This window comes from Eschrichtius robustus, chromosome 3 (genome assembly GCF_028021215.1).
Source record: "Eschrichtius robustus isolate mEscRob2 chromosome 3, mEscRob2.pri, whole genome shotgun sequence".
In the NCBI taxonomy this organism is placed as follows: Eukaryota; Metazoa; Chordata; class Mammalia; order Artiodactyla; family Eschrichtiidae; genus Eschrichtius; species Eschrichtius robustus.
Genome location: NC_090826.1, coordinates 125591473 through 125613663, shown reverse-complemented (window position 1 = coordinate 125613663; position 22191 = coordinate 125591473). Strand labels below are relative to the sequence as shown.

Sequence of the window (22191 nt, the reverse complement as noted above, 5' to 3'; positions counted from 1 at the left end):
AATGGCTATGTAATATTTAAGGTAATCACTGTGTTATGGCTGGATATTTAGGCTATTTACAATATTTTAATGTTTAAGGAGACTATGAGCATCTTTTTTCAACATATTTTTTCTGGATCACTATAATCATATGAGTTTCTAATATGAAAAATTACCTTGCTGCAAGTTATAATCTTAAGGATTTTGGTCAAATTGTTGTGTTTTTTTTTTTAACGTCTTTATTCGAGTATAATTGCTTTACAATGGTGTATTAGTTTCCGCTGTATAACAAAGTGAATCATCTATACATGTACATTTATCCCCATTTCTCCTCTCTCTTACGTCTCCCTCCCACCCTCCCTATCCCACCCTCTAGGTGGATACAAAGCACTGAACTGATCTCCCTGTGCCATGCGGCTGCTTCCCACTAGCTATTTTACATTTGGTAGTGTGTATATCTCCATGCCACTCCTCACCTCGTCCCAGCTTACCCTTCCCCCTCCCTGTGTCCTCAAGTCCATTCTCTACATCTGCGTCTTTATTCTTGTCCTGCCCCTAAGTTTTTCAGAACCATTTTTTTTTTAGATTCCATATATATGTGTTAGCATATGGTATTTCTTTTTCTCTTTCTGACTTACTTCACTCTGTATGACAGTCTCTAGGTCCATCACCTCACCACAAATAACTCAATTTCATTTCTTTTTATGGCTGAGTAATACTCCATTGTATATATGTGGCACATCTTCTTTATCCATTCATCATTCGATGGGCACTTAGGTTGCTTCCATGTCCTGGCTATTGTAAATAGTGCTGCAATGAACATTGTGGTACATGACTCTTTTTGAATTATGGTTTTCTCAGGGTATATGGCCAGTACTGGGATTGCTGGGTCATATGGTAGTTCTATTTTTAGTTTTTTAAGGAACCTCCATACTGTTCTCCATAGTGGCTGTATCAATTTACATTCCCACCTACAGTGCAAGAGGGTTCCCTTTTCTCCACACCCTGTCCAGCACTTATTGTTTGTAGATTTTTTGATGATGGCCATTCTGACTGGTGTGAGGTGATACCTCATTGTAGTTTTGATTTGCATTTCTCTAATGATTAGTGATGTTGAGCATCCTTTCATGTGTTTGTTGGCAATCTGTGTATCTTCTTTGGAGAAATGTCTATTTAGGTCTTCTGCCCATTTTTGGATTGGGTTGTTTGCTTTTTTGATATTGAGCTGCATGAGCTGCTTGTATATTTTGGAGATTAATCCTTTGTCAGTTGCTTCATTCGCAAATATTTTCTCCCATTCTGAGGGTTGTCTTTTCATCTTGTTTCTAGTTTCCTTTGCTGTGCAAAAGTTTTTAAGTTTCACTAGGTCCCATTTGTTTATTTTTGCTTTTATTTCCATTTCTCTAGGAGGTGGGTCAAAAAGGATCTTGCTGCGATTTATGTCGTAGAGTGTTCTGCCTATGTTTTCCTCTAAGAGTTTTATAATGTCTGACCTTACATTTAGGTCTTTAATCCATTTTGAGTTTATTTTTGTGTATGGTGTTAGGGAGTGTTCTAATTTCATTCTTTTACATGTAGCTGTCCAGTTTTCCCAGCACCACTTATTGAAGAGGCTGTCTTTTCTCCATTGTGTTTCCTTATTTATTTTCATTTTGGATGATCTGTCCATTGGTGAAAGTGGGGGTTTAAAGTCCCCTACTATGATTTTGTTACTGTCGATTTCCCCTTTTATGGCTGTTAGCATTTGCCTTATGTACTGAGGTCCTCCTATGTTGGGTGCATAAATATTTACAATTGTTATATCTTCTTCTTGGATTGATCCTTTGATCATTATGTAGTGTCCTTCTTTGTTTCTTGTAATAGTCTTTATTTTAAAGTCTATTTTGTCTGATATGAGAATTGCTATGCCAGCTGTCTTTTGATTTCCATTTGCATGGAATATCTTTTTCCATCCCCTCACTTTCAGTCTGTATGTGTCCCTAGGTCTGAAGTGGGTCTCTTGTAGACAGCATATATACGGGTCTTGTTTTTGTGTCCATTCAGCCAGTGTATGTCTTTTTGTTGGAGCATATAATCCATTTACATTTAAGGTAATTATCCATATGTATGTTCCTATTACTATTTTCTTGTTTTGTGTTTTTTATTGTAGGTCTTTTCCTTCTCTTGTGTTTCCTGCCTAGAGGAGTTCCTTTAGCATTTGTTGTAAAGCTGGTTTGGTGGTGCTGAATTCTCTTAGGTTTTGCTTGTCTGTAGATCTTTTAATTTCTCCATCAAGTCGGAATGAGATCCTTGCTAGGTAGAGTAATCTTGGTTGTTGGTTCTTCCCTTTCATCACTTTAAATATGTCCTGCCACTCCCTTCTGGCTTGCAAAGTTTCTGCTGACAGATCAGCTGTTAACCTTATGGGGATTCCTGTGTATGTCATTTGTTGCTTTTCCCTTGCTGCTTTTAATATTTTTCCTTTTTGTTTAATTTTTGATAGTTTGATTAATATGTGTCTTGGCATGTTTCTCCTTGGATTTTTCCTATATGGGACTCTCTGTGCTTCTTGGACTTGATTGACTGTTTCCTTTCCCATATTAGGGAAGTTTTCAGCTATAATCTCTTCAAATATTTTCTCAGTCCCTTTTTTTTCTCTTCTTCTTCTGGGACCCCTATAATTAGAATGTCGGTGCATTTAATGTTGTCCCAGAGGTCTCTGAGACTGTCTCAATTCTTTTCAGTCTTTTTTCTTTATTCTGCTCGGTGATAGTTATTTCCAATATTTTATCGTCCAGGTCACTTATCCATCCTTCTGCCTCAGTTATTCTGCTATTGATTCCTTCTAGAGAATTTTTAATTTCATTTATTGTGTTGTTCATCATTGTTTGTTTGCTCTTTAGTTCTCCTAGGTCCTTGTTAAACGTTTCTTGTATTTTCTCCGTTCTTTTTCCAAGATTTTGGATCATCTTTACTAACATTACTGAATTCTTTTTCAGTTTGGCTGCCTATTTCCTCTTCATTTGTTTGGTCTGTTGGGTTTTTACATTGCTCCTTCATCTGCTGTGTATTTCTCTGTCTTCTCATTTTGCTTAACTTACTGTGTTTGGGGTCTCCTTTTCGCAGGCTGCAGGTTCGTATGTCCCGTTGTTTTTGGTGTCTCCCCCCAGTGGGTAAATTTGGTTCAGTGAGTTGTGTAGGCTTTCTGGTGAAGGGGACTGCTGCCTGTGTTCTGGTGGATGAGGCTGGATCTTGTCTTTCTGGTGGGCAGGACCACGTCTAGTGGTGCGTTTTGGGGTGTCTGTGAACTTATTATATTTTCAGGCAACCTCTCTGCTAATGGGTAGGGTTGTGTTCCTGTCTTGCTAGTTGTTTGGCACAGGGTATCTAGCACTGTAGCTTGCTGGTTGTTGAGTGGAGCTGGGTCTTAGTGTTGAGATGGAGATCTCTGTGAGAGGTTTCGCTGTTTGATATTATGTGGGGCTGGGAGGCCTCAGGTGGTCCAATGTCCTGAACTCAGCTCTCCCACCTCAGAGGTTCAGGCGTGACACCTGGCCAGAGCACCAAGACCCTGTCACCCACTCGGCTCAGAAGAAAAGGGAGAAAGAAAAAGAAAGAAAGAAAGAAAAAAATAAAATAAAATAATTAAAATTTAAAAAATATTATTAAAAAAAAGGTAATAAAAACAAAGGAAAGAAAGAAGAGAGCAACCAAACCAAAAAACAAATCCACCAATGATAACAAGCACTAAAAACTATACCAAAAAAAATCCAAAAAACAAAATGGACAGACAGAACCCTAGGCCAAATGGTAAAAGCAAAGCTATACAGACAAAATCACACAAAGAAGCATACACATACACACTCACAAAAAGAGAAAAAGGAGGGGCTTCCCTGGTGGTGCAGTGGTTAAGAATCCGCCTGCCAATGCTGGGGACACGGGTTCGAGCCCTGGTCCAGGAAGATCCCACATGCCGCAGAGCAGCTAAGCCCATATGCCATAACTACTGAGCCTGAGCTCTAGAGCCTGCGAGCCACAGCTACTGAAGCCCGCATGCCACAACTACTGAAGTCCGCGCACCTACAGCCCATGCTCCGCAACAAGAGAAGCCACCACGATGAGAAGCCTGAACACTGCAATGAACAGTAGCCCCCACTCGCCACAAGTAGAGAAAGCCCGCACGCAGCAACAAAGACCCAACGCAGCCTAAATAAATAAATTTATTTATTTTTAAAAAAAGAGAAAAAGGAAAATATATACATATAAAAGGAAAGGAAGGGGCTTCCCTGGTGGTGCAGTGGTTGAGAATCTGCCTGCCAATGCAGGGGACACGGGTTCGAGCCCTGGTCTGGGAAGATCCCACATGCCGCGCAGCAACTAGGCCCGTGAGCCACAATTACTGAGCCTGCACGTCTGGAGCCTGTGCTCCGCAACAAGAGAGGCCGCGATGGTGAGAGGCCCACGCACTGCGATGAAGAGTGGCCCCCACTTGCCGCAACTAGAGAAAGCCCTCGCACAGAAACGAAGACCCAACACAGCCATAAATAAATTAAATAAATAAATTAATTTAAAAAAAAAAAAAAGGAAAGGAAGAGAGCAACCAAATCAATAAACAAATCTACCAGTGATAATAAGCTCTAAATACTAAACTAAAATAAACATAAAGCCAGAAACAAATTAGATGCAGAAAGCAAACCCCAAGTCTACAGTTGCTCCCAACGTCCACCGCATCGGTTTTGGGATGATTCATTGTCTATTCAGGTATTCCACAGATGCAGGGTACTTCAAGGAGATTGTGGAGATTTAATCTGTTGCTCCTGAGGCTGCTGGGAGAGATTTCCCTCTCTTTTCTTTGTTCGCACAGCTCCTGGGGTTCAGCTTTGGATTTGGCCCTGCCTCTGCATGTAGGTCGCCTGAGGGCATCTCTTCCCCGCTGAAACAGGACGGGGTTAAAGCAGCGGCTGATTCGGGGGCACTGGCTCACTCAGGCCAGGGGGAGGGAGGGGTACGGAATGCGGGTAAGCCTGCAGCGGCAGAGGCCGGCATGACGTTTCAACAGCCTGAGGCGCACTGTGTGTTCTCCCGGGGAAGTTGTCCCTGGATCACAGGACCCTGGCAGTGGCGGGCTGCACAGGCTCCCGGGAGGGGAGGTGTAGATAGTGACTCTGTGCTTGCACACAGGCTTCTTGGTGGCTGCAGTAGCAGCCTTAGCGTTTCATGCCCATCTCTGGTGTCTGCGCTGATAGCCGCGGCTCACACCTGTCTCTAGAGCTCGTTTAGGTGGCGTTCTGAATCCCCTCTCCTCGCACACCCTTTTGGGAAGTCTGATGTCTTCTGCCAGCATTCAGTAGGTGTTCTGTAGGGGTTGTTCCACATGTAGATGTATTTTTGATGTATTTGTGGAGAGGAAGGTGATCTCCACGTCTTACTCCTCTGCCATCTTGAAATCTTCACCATTTTTGATATCTCTTTCTGGCAATAACCACATCTTAAGTAGAGTACAGTCTTCCACAGAATGTGTTTGCCTCCGAGTGTGAGTATTTCAATGTGCATACAAGTATATATATAAGTATATAATATAAGCTATATTTGTAAAACTGCATGTCTTACGGAAGACATCCTGTAGTTATTACCAATCCTTTTTTTCTTGGAGGGAGGGGAGGAAAAACATATTTTGAGTAAATTTTGATTTTCATATATCAGTTTTGCTTAAAACACAGTATTCCAGAATACTTTACAAGCCAACACACATCTCTGCCTGCTCTTTCTCATGTGAGACCCATCTCGAAGTTTATTGGAAAATCCAGATAATAATAGGACAATGACTCTCAAATTTTCCTCCCTTTTACCTCTCTATAGAGAATTTTGCGAAGCCAACAGAGGACTTAAAAATATTTACTTTTGGTCTTGAGGAGGGAAATGAAGAAGTCTGTAACCTCGCTAGTGGTGTCAGATTGAAAAACTTGTCACTGCCAGCATCATTAAAAGGTAAAGAAAATTTGACCTGGTGTTCATTTTCCAGGACCTAGATTCCCCTCTTGCTTTCTCTAGGATGCCTCCAACAAAGGAGAAAGGAAGATAGAAGACTGGCTTTGTTTTTTGTTTTGTGTTGCCCAGGCAATGGGAAGGTTCCATTACAAGCTTGGCTTTTCTGCTTCTAAATAGGAGCCAGCTTCCCCCTGTGCATACGCTGGAGTCTGATTTGAACAAAGTTTTACTCAACTGCATAAAAGAATGAGGTATAGTACATTTTCAATTAAACAGAAATCAAATAATGAGAGAGAAAATCTAACAGTGATACTTTTCCTGCTATCTACTTCCATAAGAAATGACAAACAAGGGAATTTATATCAGGGATGTACTGTTATTCATTTCAAGAAAAATGAATTTCAAGCAATGTTCTAGCATGCATTCAGCTCCAATCCATGCCATCCATAAAATGTTCAACTTCAAATGTTTAGTACAAGGATGAGACCTCAAGTTCTCTATCTCCAAAAGAGCATCATTTGTCTTTCGTTCACTATGTCTACTAAAATAGCAAGATGGATTAACTTGGTTTCTTTTAATCAATATTTTTTGTATTGAAGTATATTTGATTTACAATGTTGTGTTAATTTCTGCTGTACAGCCAAGTGATTCAGTTATACATACATACATATATATATAATATATATATATATATATATATATATATATATATATATATTCTTTTTTTTTTTTTTTTTTGGCCACACCGTGCAGCTTGCAGGATCTCAGTTGCCCTACCCGGGATTGAACCCAGGCCACGGCAGTGAAAGCCTGGAATCCTAACCACTAGATGACCAGGGAATTCCCACATTCTTTTTTTTTTTTAATATTTTTTTCTATTATGGTTTATTATAGGATACTGAATATAGTTCTCTGTGCTATACAGTAGGCTTTGTTTATCTGTTCTACATATAAAAGCTTACATCTGCTAACCCTACTTATATCTGGACTAGCTTGGTTTCTACAGTGTTCTGTGGACATATTGAGAAGTTCATATATTGTCCCTGAGGAGGGTGATGTAATAGAAGGACATCCTGGTCAAGATGTCCAAGAAGCCATGTGAGCTATGATACTCGAGCTTAGATGAGAAGATGGAATTGGAGCTAGGAGCTCTCTGACACTTGGTCATGAGCATAGAGATGGTAATGGGTTGTCACAAGAATAACTGAATCCCTGGGGCAGATAGAGAGAAAGCTTATTGCTGGGAAGTTCCAGGAGAAAGGGCAGCCAGTGAAGAAGACAGAGAATGAGCAGCTGGAGAAGTCAACACAGAACACGGATGGCAGGCCCTGCTCCTTTTGACCACTTCTCACCATGACCTCTGCTCTCCTCACACACCCTTGTCACACTTTAACACAAAATCAGAACACCTTGAAATCAATCTTATTGTCATGGCCAATGGGACATGCATATTTTTAGGTTATAGCATCTCCATCTTTTGTACTCCCGACACAAGTGCTATCTGTGAAATAGGTACTAAGTAAATACTTCTTTTGGCTTAGCTCAGCTGGGTGTAGTTCTATTGAACAAGAACTATAGAACAGGACAGTTGTCCATCTCTAGAATGTATCTGATAAAGACAGATGACTCGGTCCCTGTTGTGTGGCATTCCACCTACAGAAATCTCTCTGGTCCAGCTGGATAGCATGAGCCTGTCCCACCAGATGTTGGTGAGATGTGCAGCCATCATTGGCCTGACCTTCACTACGGAACTGTTGTTTGAGATTCTCCCTTGTTGGAACATGAAGATGATGATCAATGCCCTGGCAACCCTCGTGGAATCCAACGTCTTTGATTGTTTCCGGAATGGCAAGGAGCTCCGAATAGCCCTAAAACAGAACGCGGCCTCGTTTGAGGTGAATTATCGCTCCCTCTCTCTGCAACCACCCTCTGAAGGAATGGGTAAGTAGAGCCTGGAAGTGACCCATATTTCCTTTAGTTTAAGGCACATCTTGATAAAAGAACTGATCTGTATTTTGTAGCAGGGGCTGACTTGTTGCCCACTGCCTTTCTGTCCTCTCTAGCCCATGGCGAGGAGGAAGAGCTCCGTGAGCTGGAAAGCGAGGTGATTGAGTGCCACATCATTCGATTCTGCAGCCCGATGATGCAGAAAACAGCCTATGAGCTGTGGCTGAAAGACCAGAAGAAAGCCATGCACTTGAAATGTGCTCGCTTTCTGGAAGAAAATGCCCACAGGTGTGACCACTGCCGAAGTGGAGACTTCGTCCCCTTTCACCACTTTGCAGTGGACATCCGGCTCAACACTTTGGACTTGGATACCATTAGGAAGATGGCTAAGTCCCATGGATTTCAAAGTAAACTTTCTTCGTTCCTAATTAGTTCTAACTATAACTGGGGAACATGGAGACAAGACCTAGAAGAAGTGGGTCTGGACCATGAGGATTTCAAGTCCTCTGCAGGCTCGGGCACCACGGATGATGAGACGTGAGCAGCATAGGTCAGCGGGGCAGGAAGTTGGGGAGTACACATGTAGCTGAGTTGGCAGAACCAATCTCACTGTGAGACTGTCAGGGAGGATTTGGGGGTAAGGACTCTGGCAAAATGGGCTGTGAGCAGAGCTCAAATTAAAATGTCCAAAGGAATAAAACAGACCCAGCTTCATTCGCACCAAGGGATGGAATCCAAGGAGGGTAGTGGGTAGGGAGCGGGGTCTGACATGAAGTGGGGGGAAGAGAAAGATCCGAGAGGGAGTGGTGTTTCTTGGCAGATAAAATGTTGTTGCTCTGTCTAGTTTGAAACAAGGTTCCAGTGGAAAAAATGTATGAGTGGGAGAGAATTAGCCAGGACTAAGCATGTCAGGGCCCCCAGAAAAGAGGGCTTGGGTTTAGAACAGGGATTCAAGACCATCTGAGGTGCAAGTAAGAAAGTTACAGACTGATAGCACAAACTGGCCACATGATCTGGGAAAACGTAGTAAGGATTCAAGGGGCATAAGGGCCCAGGGACTCAGTTACTGCAGGAACGATGGATGTCAGACTTAGGGCAGCAACACCAACTCCAGCCCTCATTCGGGGGTGGCCAGGGAACACCCAATGGACTTCCTGCCCTAGTCACAGGGCCTCCATGATTATGACTAAATCTGGTCAGGAAAACAGGCTACACATAGAGGACTCCTATATTATAAGTATATGAAAAATTGGGAAAGAATGTATGTAAAGTGCCCAGCACATAGTAGGTACAAAATAAATATTTATTCTCATTCATTCTCTACTTTACCTGCATTCTCATTTCATTCTCTTATCAACCCTCCAAGGTGGAGGGTTATTTTCATTTTATAGATAAGAAAATTGATGTTCTGGAAGATTAAATAACTTTCCCGATGCCACACAGCAAGTAATAGACTTTATTCAATCCCAGGTCAGTCTAATTCCTGAGTTCATGCTCTGCCATTACACTTGAGCTTCCCAAAGCACAGGACTGGATTTTAGGTAATACTGGCCAAGGAGACTGGAAGAGGTTCATAGATATAGCATTAGGTATGAATCAGAGAGTGAGGAAGGTGATTCCTTTGCAATACTTGATCAGGGAGAAAGCAGCTTTGTCCTGTGATTTAAGCCTATCATTGACGCTGCACTAACACTTGCCAATCTCCCCTTTTAAAAAAAGAGAAATCAGCCTTTAAGTTCAGAGACTTAGAGTCTATACATATAGAGAGAGTCTATACATGAAGGTTTCAAGTCTCGGAGGGCGTGGGCGCAAAGATAATGAGATTCAGCAGTAGTCTCATCCCACTGGGGCAGGAAGATGTCAGAGAGATGGACATGTAGATGAGCCTAGTGTTTATTACTAGTATTTACTACATTTCCCCTCATGCAGTATATTTTTTCCAAAATTGGAAACGTGTTATTATTATTATACTATTAGTGGTATACGTGTAACATGATGTTGAAATTGCAATTTGTACCAAGCACCAAGATACAATGGATGTTGAAATCCAAAGTGAGGTAAATAGATGGATGTACAGACTCTATAAAGGAAATAGCTGAGAATCATTCACAATATTGTATCCTTCATCCACATTCAAGATATAAAAATGAGGTATAGTGTGGAGAGGGCCAGGATTTGTGGAGAGATTTGGCAAGAACTGAGGAGGTACTGTGTACCTTCCTCAAGTGGGTTGCTTCCTTTCTCACCTCAGTGCTAGGAAGATGTCTTCCTTGGAATCAGTTAGAGGACACAGAAGACCTCACACCTAATGAGGCCAGCGTGGCCTGTGGCTGCACCAGGATCAACCTGCCCTCCCAGAGTTTGGGAAAGGATGTGTGAGGGTTTCCTATAAATCAGATATAACTCACCTGGGAGAAAAAGCCAGCCTGGCATCATTTTAAGTTGTTCCCAAGAGTACCCCTAGGAGTGTGAGAAGACCCCTAGTAGTGGGCTGCTAGAATAAAACAGGCACCAAGAGGGCAGGAGATGGAGAGCTGAAGAGGATGCATGACTGGATCAAGGGATCTTCAGTGAAGGATCCCAACACAGGGCCATAGTCAAAGCACCAAAGAAAGCATTAATAGGAGAGAGTCAACTGACAGACATAAGAGAAAAGGGAAAGAATACAATAAGTCCTCTACATACGAACCTTCAAGTTGCGAACTTTCAAAGATGTGAACGTGCGTTTGCATGTCCAGTCATGTAAGTTAGTTCATGTGTCTGGCGTATATTGTCATGTGTGCATCCTCTACAAGTGGTGGTGCTTTTGTGTACTTTACTGTACAGTACTGTATAGAGTACAGTAGTACAGTATCTTTATTACAAGCCCAGGATGTCCAGAAGCAAGCATAAAAGCAGCAGTGTTGTAGCTGGTACTACTGTACTTTTCAAGGTACTGTACTGTAAGATTAAAAATGCTTTACTTTTGTGTTTGTTTTTTATGTATTATTTGTGTGAAAAGTATTATAAACCTATTATAGTACAGTACTATACAGATGATTGTGTTTGTTGGGTACCAAGGCTAACTTTGTTGGACTTACGAACAAATTGGACTTGATGAACATGTTCTCGGAACAGAACTCATTCGTATGTAGGGGACTTACTGTATTCCAGACTCCGTGGGATCAGTGAGTCTTATTTTATATATACATTATATACATAAATAAACAAATTATATATAAACTATGTATATTATATATGTATGTTTTAGTTATATATTTGGTGAGGGGTAAAATCAGCTGGCAGCTAGCAGACAGGTTAGCCTGAGTAGTTCGTTGGTCTTAAGCAGGTTGGCTAAGGCCACCAAAGGAAACAACTACAGTTATTTCAGGTTCTCCAATGTTCCTTAACCATTTCACTCTGGAGCATATGTTACCAGATATCTCTGAGTCATGTCTACTGATGTTCTTTCAACAGAACCTCCACCTGAATGAGGCCAGGGCTTGATTATTTCCCTTAGAATTTTTCACCTATTGAAAAGAGTATCAACTAGACATCTTTAAATAAAGACATTTTTTAGATTTCCTGAAAGTTTTACCATAAAAGCAATAGTCCCATGACCTACTGCCCTGCATATGTATCTTCAATATTTCTTCTCAGGGGCAAACATTTTTAACTTAGCTGTTCCCTCTAGTAATTACTTCCATATACTAAGTGGTATGTTAATGCTACTTTTTTTAAAAATCAAATTTGACATCATCTGTTTTAGTCTTGCTATGGTAGGTAAGGATTTAACTCTATTACACCATGCTTGGGCACCTCTTCTCCAATATTGTTATAGAACTATCATTAGATAAATCAATCAAGTATTTACATTATTAAGACTATGAAAATGCTGTCCATTAGAGAACTAAGTAGTAATATACTGTGAATAGATTTTTTTTTAATTTTTGAATTTTATTTTTTATACAGCAGGTTCTTATTAGTCATCAATTTTATACACATCACTGTATACATGTAAATCCCAATGGCCCAATTCATAACACCACCATCCACACCCACCTGCAGCCTTCCCCCCTTGGTGTCCATACGTTTGTTCTCTACATCTGTGTCTCAACTTCTGCCCTGCAAACCAGATCATTGGTACCATTTTTCTAGGTTCCACATATATGCATTAATATACGATATTTGTTTTTCTCTTTCTGACTTACTTCACTCTGTATGACAGTCTCTCGATCCAGCCACATCTCAACAAATGACCCAGTTTCGTTCCTTTTTATGGCTGAGTAATGTTCCATTGTATATATGTGTCACATCTTCTTTATCCATGCATCTGTCGATGGGCATTTAGGTTGCTTCCATGACCTGGCTATTGTAAATAGTGCTGCAATGAACATTGGGGTGCATGTGTCTTTTTGAATTATGGTTTTCTCTGGGTATATGCCGAGTAGTGGGATTGCTGGATCATATGTAATTCTATTTTTAGTTTTCTAAGGAACCTCCATACTGTTCTCCATAGTGGCTGTATCAATTTACATTCCCACCAACAGTGCAAGAGGGTTCCCTTTTCTCCACACCCTCTCCAGCACTTGTTGTTTGTAAATTTTCTGATGATGCCCATTCTAACTGGTGGGAGGTGATACCTCATTAGTTTTGATTTGCATTTCTCTAATAATTAATGATGTTGAGCAGCTTTTCATGTGCTTCTTGGCCATCTGTATGTCTTCTTTGGAGAAATGTCTATTTAGGTCTTCTGCCCATTTTTGGATTGGGTTGTTTGTTTCTTTAATATTGAGCTGCATGAGCTGTTTATATATTTTGGAGGTTAATCCTTTGTCCGCTGATTCGTTTGCAAATATTTTCTCCCATTCTGAGGGTTGTCTTTTCGTCTTGTTTATGGTTTCCTTTGCTGTGCAAAAGCTTTGAAGTTTCATTAGGTCCTATTTGTTTATTTTTGTTTTTATTTCCATTACTCTAGGAGGTGGATCAAAAAAGATCTTGCTGTGCTTTATGTCAAAGAGTGTTCTTCCCATGTTTTCCTCTAAGAGTTTTATAGTGTCCAGTCTTACATTTAGGTCTCTAATGCATTTTGAGTTTATTTTTGTGTATGGTGTTAGGGAGTGTTCTAATTTCATTCTTTTACATGTAGCTGTCCAGTTTTCCCAGCACCACTTATTGAAGAGATTGTCTTTTCTCCATTGTATATCCTTGCTTCCTTTGTCATAGATTAGTTGACCATAGGTGTGTGGGGTTATCTCTGGGATTTCTATCTTGTTCCATTGATCTATGTTTCTGTTTTTGTGCCAGTACCATATTGTCCTGATTACTGTAGCTTTGTAGTATAGTCTGAAGTCAAGGAGTCTGATTCCTCCCGCTCCGTTTTTTTTGCTAAAGACTGCTTTGGCTATTCGGGGTCTTTTGTGTCTCCATACAGATTTTAAGAGTTTTTGTTCTAGTTCCATAAAAAATGCCAGTGGTAATTTGATAGGGATTGCATTGAATCTGTAGATTGCTTTGGGTAGTATAGTCCTTTTCACAATATTGATTCTTCCAATCCAAGAACGTGGTATATCTCTCCATCTGTTTGTATCGCCTTTAATTTCTTTCATCAGTGTCTTATAGTTTTCTGCATACAGGTCTTTTGTCTCCCTAGGTAGGTTTATTCCTAGGTATTTTATTCTTTTTGTTGCAATGGTAAATGGGAGTGTTTCCTTAATTTCTCTTTCAGATTTTTCATCATTAGTGTCTAGGAATGCAAGAGATTTCTGTGCATTAATTTTGTATCCTACAACTTTACCAAATTCATTGGTTAGCTCTAATAGTTTTCTGGTGGCATTTTTAGGATTCTCTATGTATAGTATCATGTCGTCTGCAAACAGTGACAGCTTTACTTCTTCTTTTCCAATTTGTATTCCTTTTATTTCTTTTTCTTCTCTGATTGCCATGGCTAGGACTTCCAAAACTATGTTGAATAATAGTGGTGAGAGTGGACATCCTTGTCTTGTTCCTGATCTTAGAGGGAATGCTTTCAGTTTTTCACCATTGAGAATGATGTTTGCTGTGGGTTTGTCATATATGGCCTTTATTATGTTGAGGTAGGTTCCCTCTATGCCCACTTTCTGGAGCGTTTTTATCAGAAATGGGTGTTGAATTTTGTCAAAAGCTTTTTCTGCATCTATTGAGATGATCATATGGTTTTTAGTATTCAAGTTGCTAATATGGTGTATCACATTGATTGATTTGTGTATATTGAAGAATCCTTGCATCTCTGGGATAAATCCCACTTGATCATGGTGTATGATCCTTTTGTGTTGTTGGATTCTGTTTGCTAGTATTTTGTTGAGGATTTTTGCATCTATGTTCATCAGTGATATTGGTCCGTAATTTTCTTTTTTTGTAGTATCTTTGTCTGGTTTTGGTATCAGGGTGATGGTGGCCTCATAGAATGAGTTTGGGAGTGTTCCTTCCTCTGCAATTTTTTGGAAGAGTTTGAGAAGGATGGGTGTTAGCTCTTCTCTAAATGTTTGATAGAATTCACCTGTGAAGCCATCTGGTCCTGGACTTTTGTTTGTTGGAAGATTTTTAATCACAGCTTCAATTTCATTACTTGTGATTGGTCTGTTCATATTTTCTGTTTCTTCCTGGTTCAGTCTTGGAAGGTTATACCTTTCTAAGAATTTGTCCGTTTCTTCCAGGTTGTCCATTTTATTGGCATAGAGTTGTTGTAGTAGTCTCTTAGGATGCTTTGTATTTCTGCAGTGTCTGTTGTAACTTCTCCTTTTTCATTTCTAATTTTATTGATTTGAGTCCTCTCCCTCTTTTTCTTGATGAGTCTGGCTAATGGTTTATCAATTTAGTTTATCTTCTCAAAGAACCAGCTTTTAGTTGTATTGATCTTTGCTATTGTTTTCTTTGTTTCTATTTCATTTATTTCTGCTCTGACCTTTATGATTTCTTTCTTTCTGCTAACTTTGGGTTTTGTTTGTTCTTCTTTCTCTAGTTTCTTTAGGTGTAAGATTAGATTGTTTATTTGAGATTTTTCTTGTTTCTTGGGGTGGGCTTGTACAGCTATAAACTTCCCTCTTAGAACTACTTCTGCTGCATCCCATAGGTTTTGGATCATCGTGTTTTTATTGTCATTTGTCTCTAGGTACTTTTTTATTTCTTCTTTGATTTCTTCAGTGATCTCTTGGTTATTTAGTAATGTATTGTTTTGCCTCCATGTGTTTGTGTTTTTTACGTTTTTTTCTCTGTAATTCATTTCTAATCTCATAGTGTTGTGGTCAGAAAAGATGCGTGATATGATTTCAATTTTCTTAAATTTACTGAGGCTTGATTTGTGACCCAAGATGTGATCTATCCTAGAGAATGTTCCGTGCACACTTGAGAAGAAAGTGTAATCTGCTGTTTTTGGATGGAATGTCCTATAAATATCAATTAAATCTATCTGGTCTGTTGTGTCATTTAAAGCTTCTGTTTCCTTATTTATTTTCATTTTGGATGATCTGTCCGTTGGTGTGAGTGAGGTGTTAAAGTCCCCCACTCTTACTGTGTTACTGTCAATTTCCTCTTTTATAGCTGTTAGCAGTTGCCTTATGTATTGAGGTGCTCCTATGTTGGGTGCATATATATTTATAGTTGTTATATCTTCTTCTTGGATTGATCCCTTGATCATTGTGTAGTGTCCTTCCTTGTCTCTTGTAACATTCTTTATTTTAAAGTCTATTTTATCTGATAGGATTATTGCTACTCCAACTTTCTTTTGATTTCCATTGGCATGGAATATCTTTTTCCATCCCCTCACTTTCAGTCTGTATGTGTCCCTAGGTCTGAAGTGGGTCTCTTGTAGACAGCATATATATGGGTCTTGTTTTTGTATCCTTTCAGCAAGCCTGTGTCTTTTGGTTGGAGCATTTAATCCATTCACGTTTAAGATAATTATCGATATGTATGTTCCTATGACCATTTTCTTAATTGTTTTGGGGTTTTTTTTGTAGGTCCTTTTCTTCTCTTGTGTTTCCCACTTAGAGAAGTTCCTTTAGCATTTGTTGTAGAGCTAGTTTGGTGGTGCTGAATTCTCTTAGCTTTTGATTGTCTGTAAAGCTTTTGATTTCTCCAGCGAATCTGAATGAGATCCTTGCCAGGTAGAGTAATCTTGGTTGTAGGTTCTTCCCTTTCATCACTTTAAGTATATCATGCCACTCCCTTCTGGCTTGTAGAGTTTCTGCTGAGAAATCAGCTGTTAACCTTATGGAAGTTCCCTTGTATGTTATTTTTCATTTTTACTTTGCTGCTTTCAATAATTTCTCTTTGTCTTTAATTTTTGCCAATTTGATTACTATGTGTCTTGGCGTGTTTCTCCTTGGGTTTATCCTGTATGGGACGTGCTGTGCTTCCTGGACTTGGGTGGCTATTTCCTTTCCCATGTTAGGGAAGTTTTCGACTATAATCTCTTCAAATATTTTCTCGGGTCCTTTCTCTCTGTCTTCTCCTTCTGGGACCCCTATAATGTGAATGTTATTATGCTTAATGTTGTCCCAGAGGTCTCTTCATTTCTTTTCATTCTTTTTTCTTTATTCTGTTCTGCAGCAGTGAATTCCACCATTCTGTCTTCCAGGTCATTTATCCGTTCTTCTGCCTCAGTTATTCTGCTATTGATTCCTTCTAGTGTAGTTTTCATTTCAGTTATTGTATTGTTCATCTCTGTTTGTTTGTTCTTTCATTCTTCTAGGTCTTTGTTAAACATTTCTTGCATCTTCTCAATCTTTGCCTCCATTCTTTTTCTGAGGTACTGGATCATCTTCACTATCATTATTTTGAATTCTTTTTCTGGAAGGTTGCCTATCTCCACTTCATTTAGTTGTTTTTCTGGGGTTTTATCTTGTTCTTTCATCTGGTACATAGCCCTCTGCCTTTTCATCTTGTCTATCTTTCTGTGAATGTGGTTTTTGTTCCACAGGCTGCAGGATTGTAGTTCTTCTTGCTTCTGCTGTCTGCCCTCTGGCGGATGAGGCTATGTAAGAGGCTTGTGTAAGTTTCCTGATGGGAGGGACTGGTGGTGGGTAGAGCTGACTGTTGCTCTGGTGGGTAGAGCTCAGGAAAACTTTAAACCACTTGACTGCTGATGGGTGGGGCTGGGTTCCCTCCCTGTTGGTTGTTTGGCCTGAGGCAACCCAACACTGGAGACTACCTGGGCTCTTTGATGGGGCTAATGACAGACTCTGGGAGGGCTCACGTCAAGGAGTACTTCCCAGAACTTCTGCTGCCAGTGCCCTTGTCCCCATGGTGAGCCACAGCCACCCCCGCCTCTGCAGGAGACCCTCCAACACTAGCAGGTAGGTCTGGTTCAGTGTCCCCTGGGGTCACTGCTCCTTCCCCTGGGTCCTGATGCGCACACTACTTCGTGTGTGCCCTCCAAGAGTGGGGTCTCTGTTTCCCCCAGTCCTGTCAAAGTCCTGCAATCAATTCCCACTAGGCTTCAAAGTCTGATTCTCTAGGAATTCCTCCTCGCATTGCCAGACCCCCAGGTTGGGAAGCCTGACGTGGGGCTCAGAACCTTCACTCCAGTGGGTGGACTTCTGTGGTATAAGTGTTCTCCAGTCTGTGAGTCACCCACCCAGCAGTTACGGGATTTGATTTTACTGTGATTGCACCCCTCCTACCGTCTCATTGTGGCTTCTCCTTTGTCTTTGGATGTGGGGTATCTTTTGTGGTGAGTTCCAGTGTCTTCCTGTTGATGATTGTCCAGCAGCTAGTTGTGATTCTGGTGTTCTCACAAGAGGGAGTGAGAGCATGTCCTTCTACTCCGCCATCTTGGTTCCTCCTCGTGAATAGATTTCTTAATAGAAGTTTATTTTTCCTAGAGTTTCTAGGAAACTTTTTTTTGCAATGTCTCCTTTATAATATCCTGCGTCAGTCTTGGCTGGACACTCTATCCATTACCTGTGAATCTCCCAAAGTGTGAGGTATGCTTTTTTTTATATAATTATTTTATTTATTTTTTTTTTTGGCTGCATTGGGTCTTCGTTGCTGTGTGCAGGCCTTCTCTAGTTGTGGCGAGTGGGTCTACTCTTCGTTGCTGTGCACTGGCTTCTCATTGTGGTGGCTTCTCTTGTTGCAGAGCACGGGCTCTAGAGCGCATGCTCATTAGTTGTGGTTCACGGGCTTAGTTGCTCTGCAGCATGTTAGAGCTTCCTGGACCAGGGCTCAAACCTGTGTCCCCTGCATTGGCAGGCAGATTCTTAACCACTGTGCCACCAGGGAAGTCCATGAGGTATGCTTTTAAGAAATGCTGGAGAAGGACATATCATAAGAGGTTCAAGGACACAGCATTAGCTGTGAATCAGATAGTGAGGAAGTTGATTACCTTTTCAATTCTCTATCAATCCTCATGTCCTTCCTAAAAACTTATTTTCTGACTCTTGATCCATTCCAAGGATTGACAGCCCATGGGCTCCCTCCTGGGCTCTTTCATCTGATATGTGCCAGACAGTGCTCTAGGCACCTTAGATGCGCCAGACAGTGCTCTAGGCACCTTAGATGCATCAGGGAACAAAACAGCATTCTATTGGGGAGAAGCAGACAATGGAGAGAAAACATTAACAAGGAAGTAAATTCTGTAGTATGTATAAGTGATCCCAAGGAGAAAACCAGAAAAGAATGTTGGGTAGGGCAAGGGAGATTAGGAGTGCAGAGTCATTAGGGTAGCCCTCTTACCTCAGTGAGAGGTAAGATTCATGGAAAGGCAAAGGAAGTGAGGGATTTTATTGTATGGATGGCTGGGGAAGAGCATTCTAGGCAGAGGGGAGGGCCAGGGTAATGGCCCTAAGATAGGAATTGACCCCTTCCATTCTGTATATTGTGAGTTTATGCTTTTAAAAATTATTTTATTCTTGTTTTAATGGGGTAAAATGTGCTGGACCTGGAGGTCAGGAGATAAATAAAAGAGGTCAGTTTTTCACCTTGAACTTGAAGTCTTATTTCTGAGTCTTTGACACCACAGGTGAGCAAGTACTATCTTTGCTTTTCTCCTTTCTTCTGAGAACCTACAAGCATTCCGTATATTTCTTTTCTTTTGATTTTTACAGATCCTCTTTGAAGTAGGGAACTTTTAATATATTTCCTTCATAAATGAAGAAAATTGAGACCTAAAAATAATATGATTCACCCAAGGGGTAAATGATATGACAAAAATCATATCTTATATATCCTGACTTTATTTGCTTTATTTAGCCAATATTGCTTTTCGCCACATCTCATTGTATCACTATTACAATTTGAAATATAAAACAAAACATATAGGATGTTGAAGAAGAAATAGCATTTTATTTTTAATCATTGATTTTTTTTCCCCCCAAAAAACGCATTTATTGAGTATCTATTATGTGTCAGGCAGTGATCTAGGCATTGGGGATATAGTGGTGAAAATGGCAGACGTGTCTATTCTCATATATTGAATTTTAATGGAGGCTGATAGACAATAAACAAATTAATTAATAGAAGCATCAGGGGGACTTGGAGGCCTTGAGAAATATTCTGTATTTTATTCCAAATGGATTAGAACACATTAGAGAAATATTGATTAGAATTAGTATTGGCTGCATATAACAAGGACCCAGCTAGAGTGGCTTAAATTTATTATTAAAGTTCCTAAATGTATTTCTCTCTATGTAAAATGCTTGTCTCATCACTGGGACTGGTATGGAGGCTTCATGATCATCAGAGATCCTTGGTTCAAAATGGTAGCTGGAGTTCCAGCCATCATGTTCACATTTAACACTAGAAGGAGGAGAAAAGAAACCAAAAAATGAAAGGGATGCCCCTTCCTTTTTCAGTAGTTTTCTAGAATTCTTCCTACCCAATACTGCCCTTATATCTCAAGGACCAATACAATACAATACAATACAATACATCACATGGCTATATATCCAGTTGCAAGGGAGGTTGGAAAATGTAGCTTCCCCAAGTAAAATTGAGTTCTATTACTAAGGAGAAAAGGGACAATGGAAGTTGAGATAGGAAACAAGCAGTTTCTGCCACTGAGATCTGAATTTTTTTTTTAAATTATTATTTCATTTATTTATTTTTGGCTGTGTTGGGTCTTCATTGTTGTGCGTGGGCTTTTTTGTTTTTGTCTCTAGTTGTGGCGAGCGGGGGCTACTCTTCATTGCGGTGCGTGGGCTTCTCATTGCAGTGGCTTCTCTCATTGCAGTGGCTTCTCTCATTGTGGAGCACGGGGTCTAGAGCTCAGGCTCAGTAGTTGTGGCACATGGGCTTAGTTGCTCTACAGCATGTGGGATCTTCCCGGACCAGGGCTCGAACCCGTGTCCCCTGCATTGGCAGGTGGATTCTTAATCACTGCGCCACCAGGGAAGTCCTGAATCATGTTTTTAAAAACTTACTCTGCCTTCTTTATAGAAAACAGATTGAAGAGGATAGGAATAGGAGGGAGATCAGTTTTTCACACTTGTCTAGATGAAATTTGGTGATGGACTAGGGTGGTGCTATAGAGAAGATTGACAGAAGAAAATGGATTCAGATATGTATTGGAGTAGACATAATGGGACTTTCTGATGGACTGAATTGGGGATAGGGGTGAGGGAAAGAAAAGAATCAAGGACATTGTCTAGGTTTTTGCCTTGAGGAGATGAATATGGCAGTGATGCCTTGAGAAATGAATACGGCAGTGATGCTAAGACAGGTGAAACGTTGGTGGATATAGGTTTATGGAAAAGAGATTCAAGAGTTCTGTTTAGATCATTTTAATTTTGAAATTAGGCATCCGCGTGGTAGCTGCCAAGGAGACACTTGGATGTATGAGTTGGTAGGTAAGGGTTGATGTCAGGTCTTAAAGATGTAAAACCAAAAGTCGTTGTCATATGGGTAGAATTTAAAGTCATGGGCAGGTGAAATTATCTAGGGAGAAATTTGGATGGAGAAAGAAGCCCACAGTCAAACTGAGGCTTACCAAAATTTGGAACATTGATAGAGGAGTAGGAGCCAGCAAAGTGAGCAATGAGGGAGGGAAACAAGGGAATGGGTATTATGAAATCCGGTGAAAAAAGGGAGTGGTCAATTGTCGTAAATGCTGCCAAGAGGTGTAATAAGATGCAGACAAAGATGTAACCTTTGGATTTGGCAACTTGGTTGTCACTGGTAACCCTGACAAGAAAGTTTTAGAGGAATAGGAGGATAAAGGCATAATTCAATTTATTCAGCCTCTAGTCACTAGAGATAAAGTAGACAGCAGACTAGGAGAGGTGGGCAAATTAATCCTTATACAGTGTGATAAAGGATGATGATAGAGGTCTGCATGGGGTCAATGGGCACACACAAGTTGGGGCACTAATTCTATGGGGCAAGGGCACAGAAAGCTTTCAGAAGAAGGTGATAAGTATCAATAGATGCTGAAACTGAATTTTATAAATTAAAAGATCTATGGAGTAATGCATTCACCTTGGAGTCAGGAGACCTCCATCACGAACAGATATATGATCTGAGACAGGGCCCTTTCCCTCTTTAGGATTCTTCCTTCTCCCTGAATGGAGAAGTGGCTAGATTCAACAATCCTCATTTGTTTTCTGTTTTAAGATCATTATGGAATTTTCTAACCTATTGAAGTCTAGATAGACTGAAGGTTATAAATTCAAGGCTCTCAGCCCTTAAGTTAGCCCTTTGGGGTATTCCATTAATTGTCTGTATTTCTCCATTAGAAGCTGACATCGCTTTCTTCATCATCATTAATTCATAGTTTGAATTACTGCAGGGTAAATTAGTTAGGATAATGTTATCATCTAAAACAAACCCCAACATTTCAGTGGGTTAACACCGTCGAATGACAGTTTTTTTCTGCCCAGGTAATGATCCAATGAGAATGTTGTCAAATAGCCTTGAACACAGTCAGTCAGGGACCCAGCCTCCCTGACTATGTTGTCGATTTGCTATCCCTTAGATCCCTACAGTTAATTTGTTTTCCTGTGGAAGGAGAAGATGGTGAAGATATCTAACCGTCTCAATTCAGAGGTGACATATATTACTTCTGATGGAATCCCATTTTCAAACTAAACACATGTCTTCACTTAAGATGCAGTGGGGACTGGAAAATGTAGATCCTGGCTGGGCAACAACAACTTTGTCATGGAAGGGGAACAGGAAGCTTCAGTGGACACCAGACATCTCTGCCACATGAACATTTCAATGACCCATACAACTCACTTGTTTGTTTATTTTCCAGCTGAAGAAGAGATCACCTTTTCCAGAATAGAGACTTCTAAGCGATCTGAAATATTTTCTGAAAATCTCAGGTACAGGCTTCTATAA

At 40.4% G+C, this 22191-nt stretch overlaps 1 protein-coding gene across 1 annotated transcript in view; it reads left to right on the top strand.

The window, feature by feature from the left end:
- Positions 1 to 22191, top strand: part of ADCY10 (adenylate cyclase 10) — a 96048-nt gene that overhangs the window by 48241 nt on the left and 25616 nt on the right. The window contains exons 18-21 of the mRNA XM_068538359.1: positions 5818 to 5946; positions 7606 to 7887; positions 8010 to 8300; positions 22106 to 22175. Coding sequence (XP_068394460.1) covers positions 5818 to 5946; positions 7606 to 7887; positions 8010 to 8300; positions 22106 to 22175 — 772 coding nt within the window. The remainder of the gene's footprint in view (positions 1 to 5817; positions 5947 to 7605; positions 7888 to 8009; positions 8301 to 22105; positions 22176 to 22191) is intronic.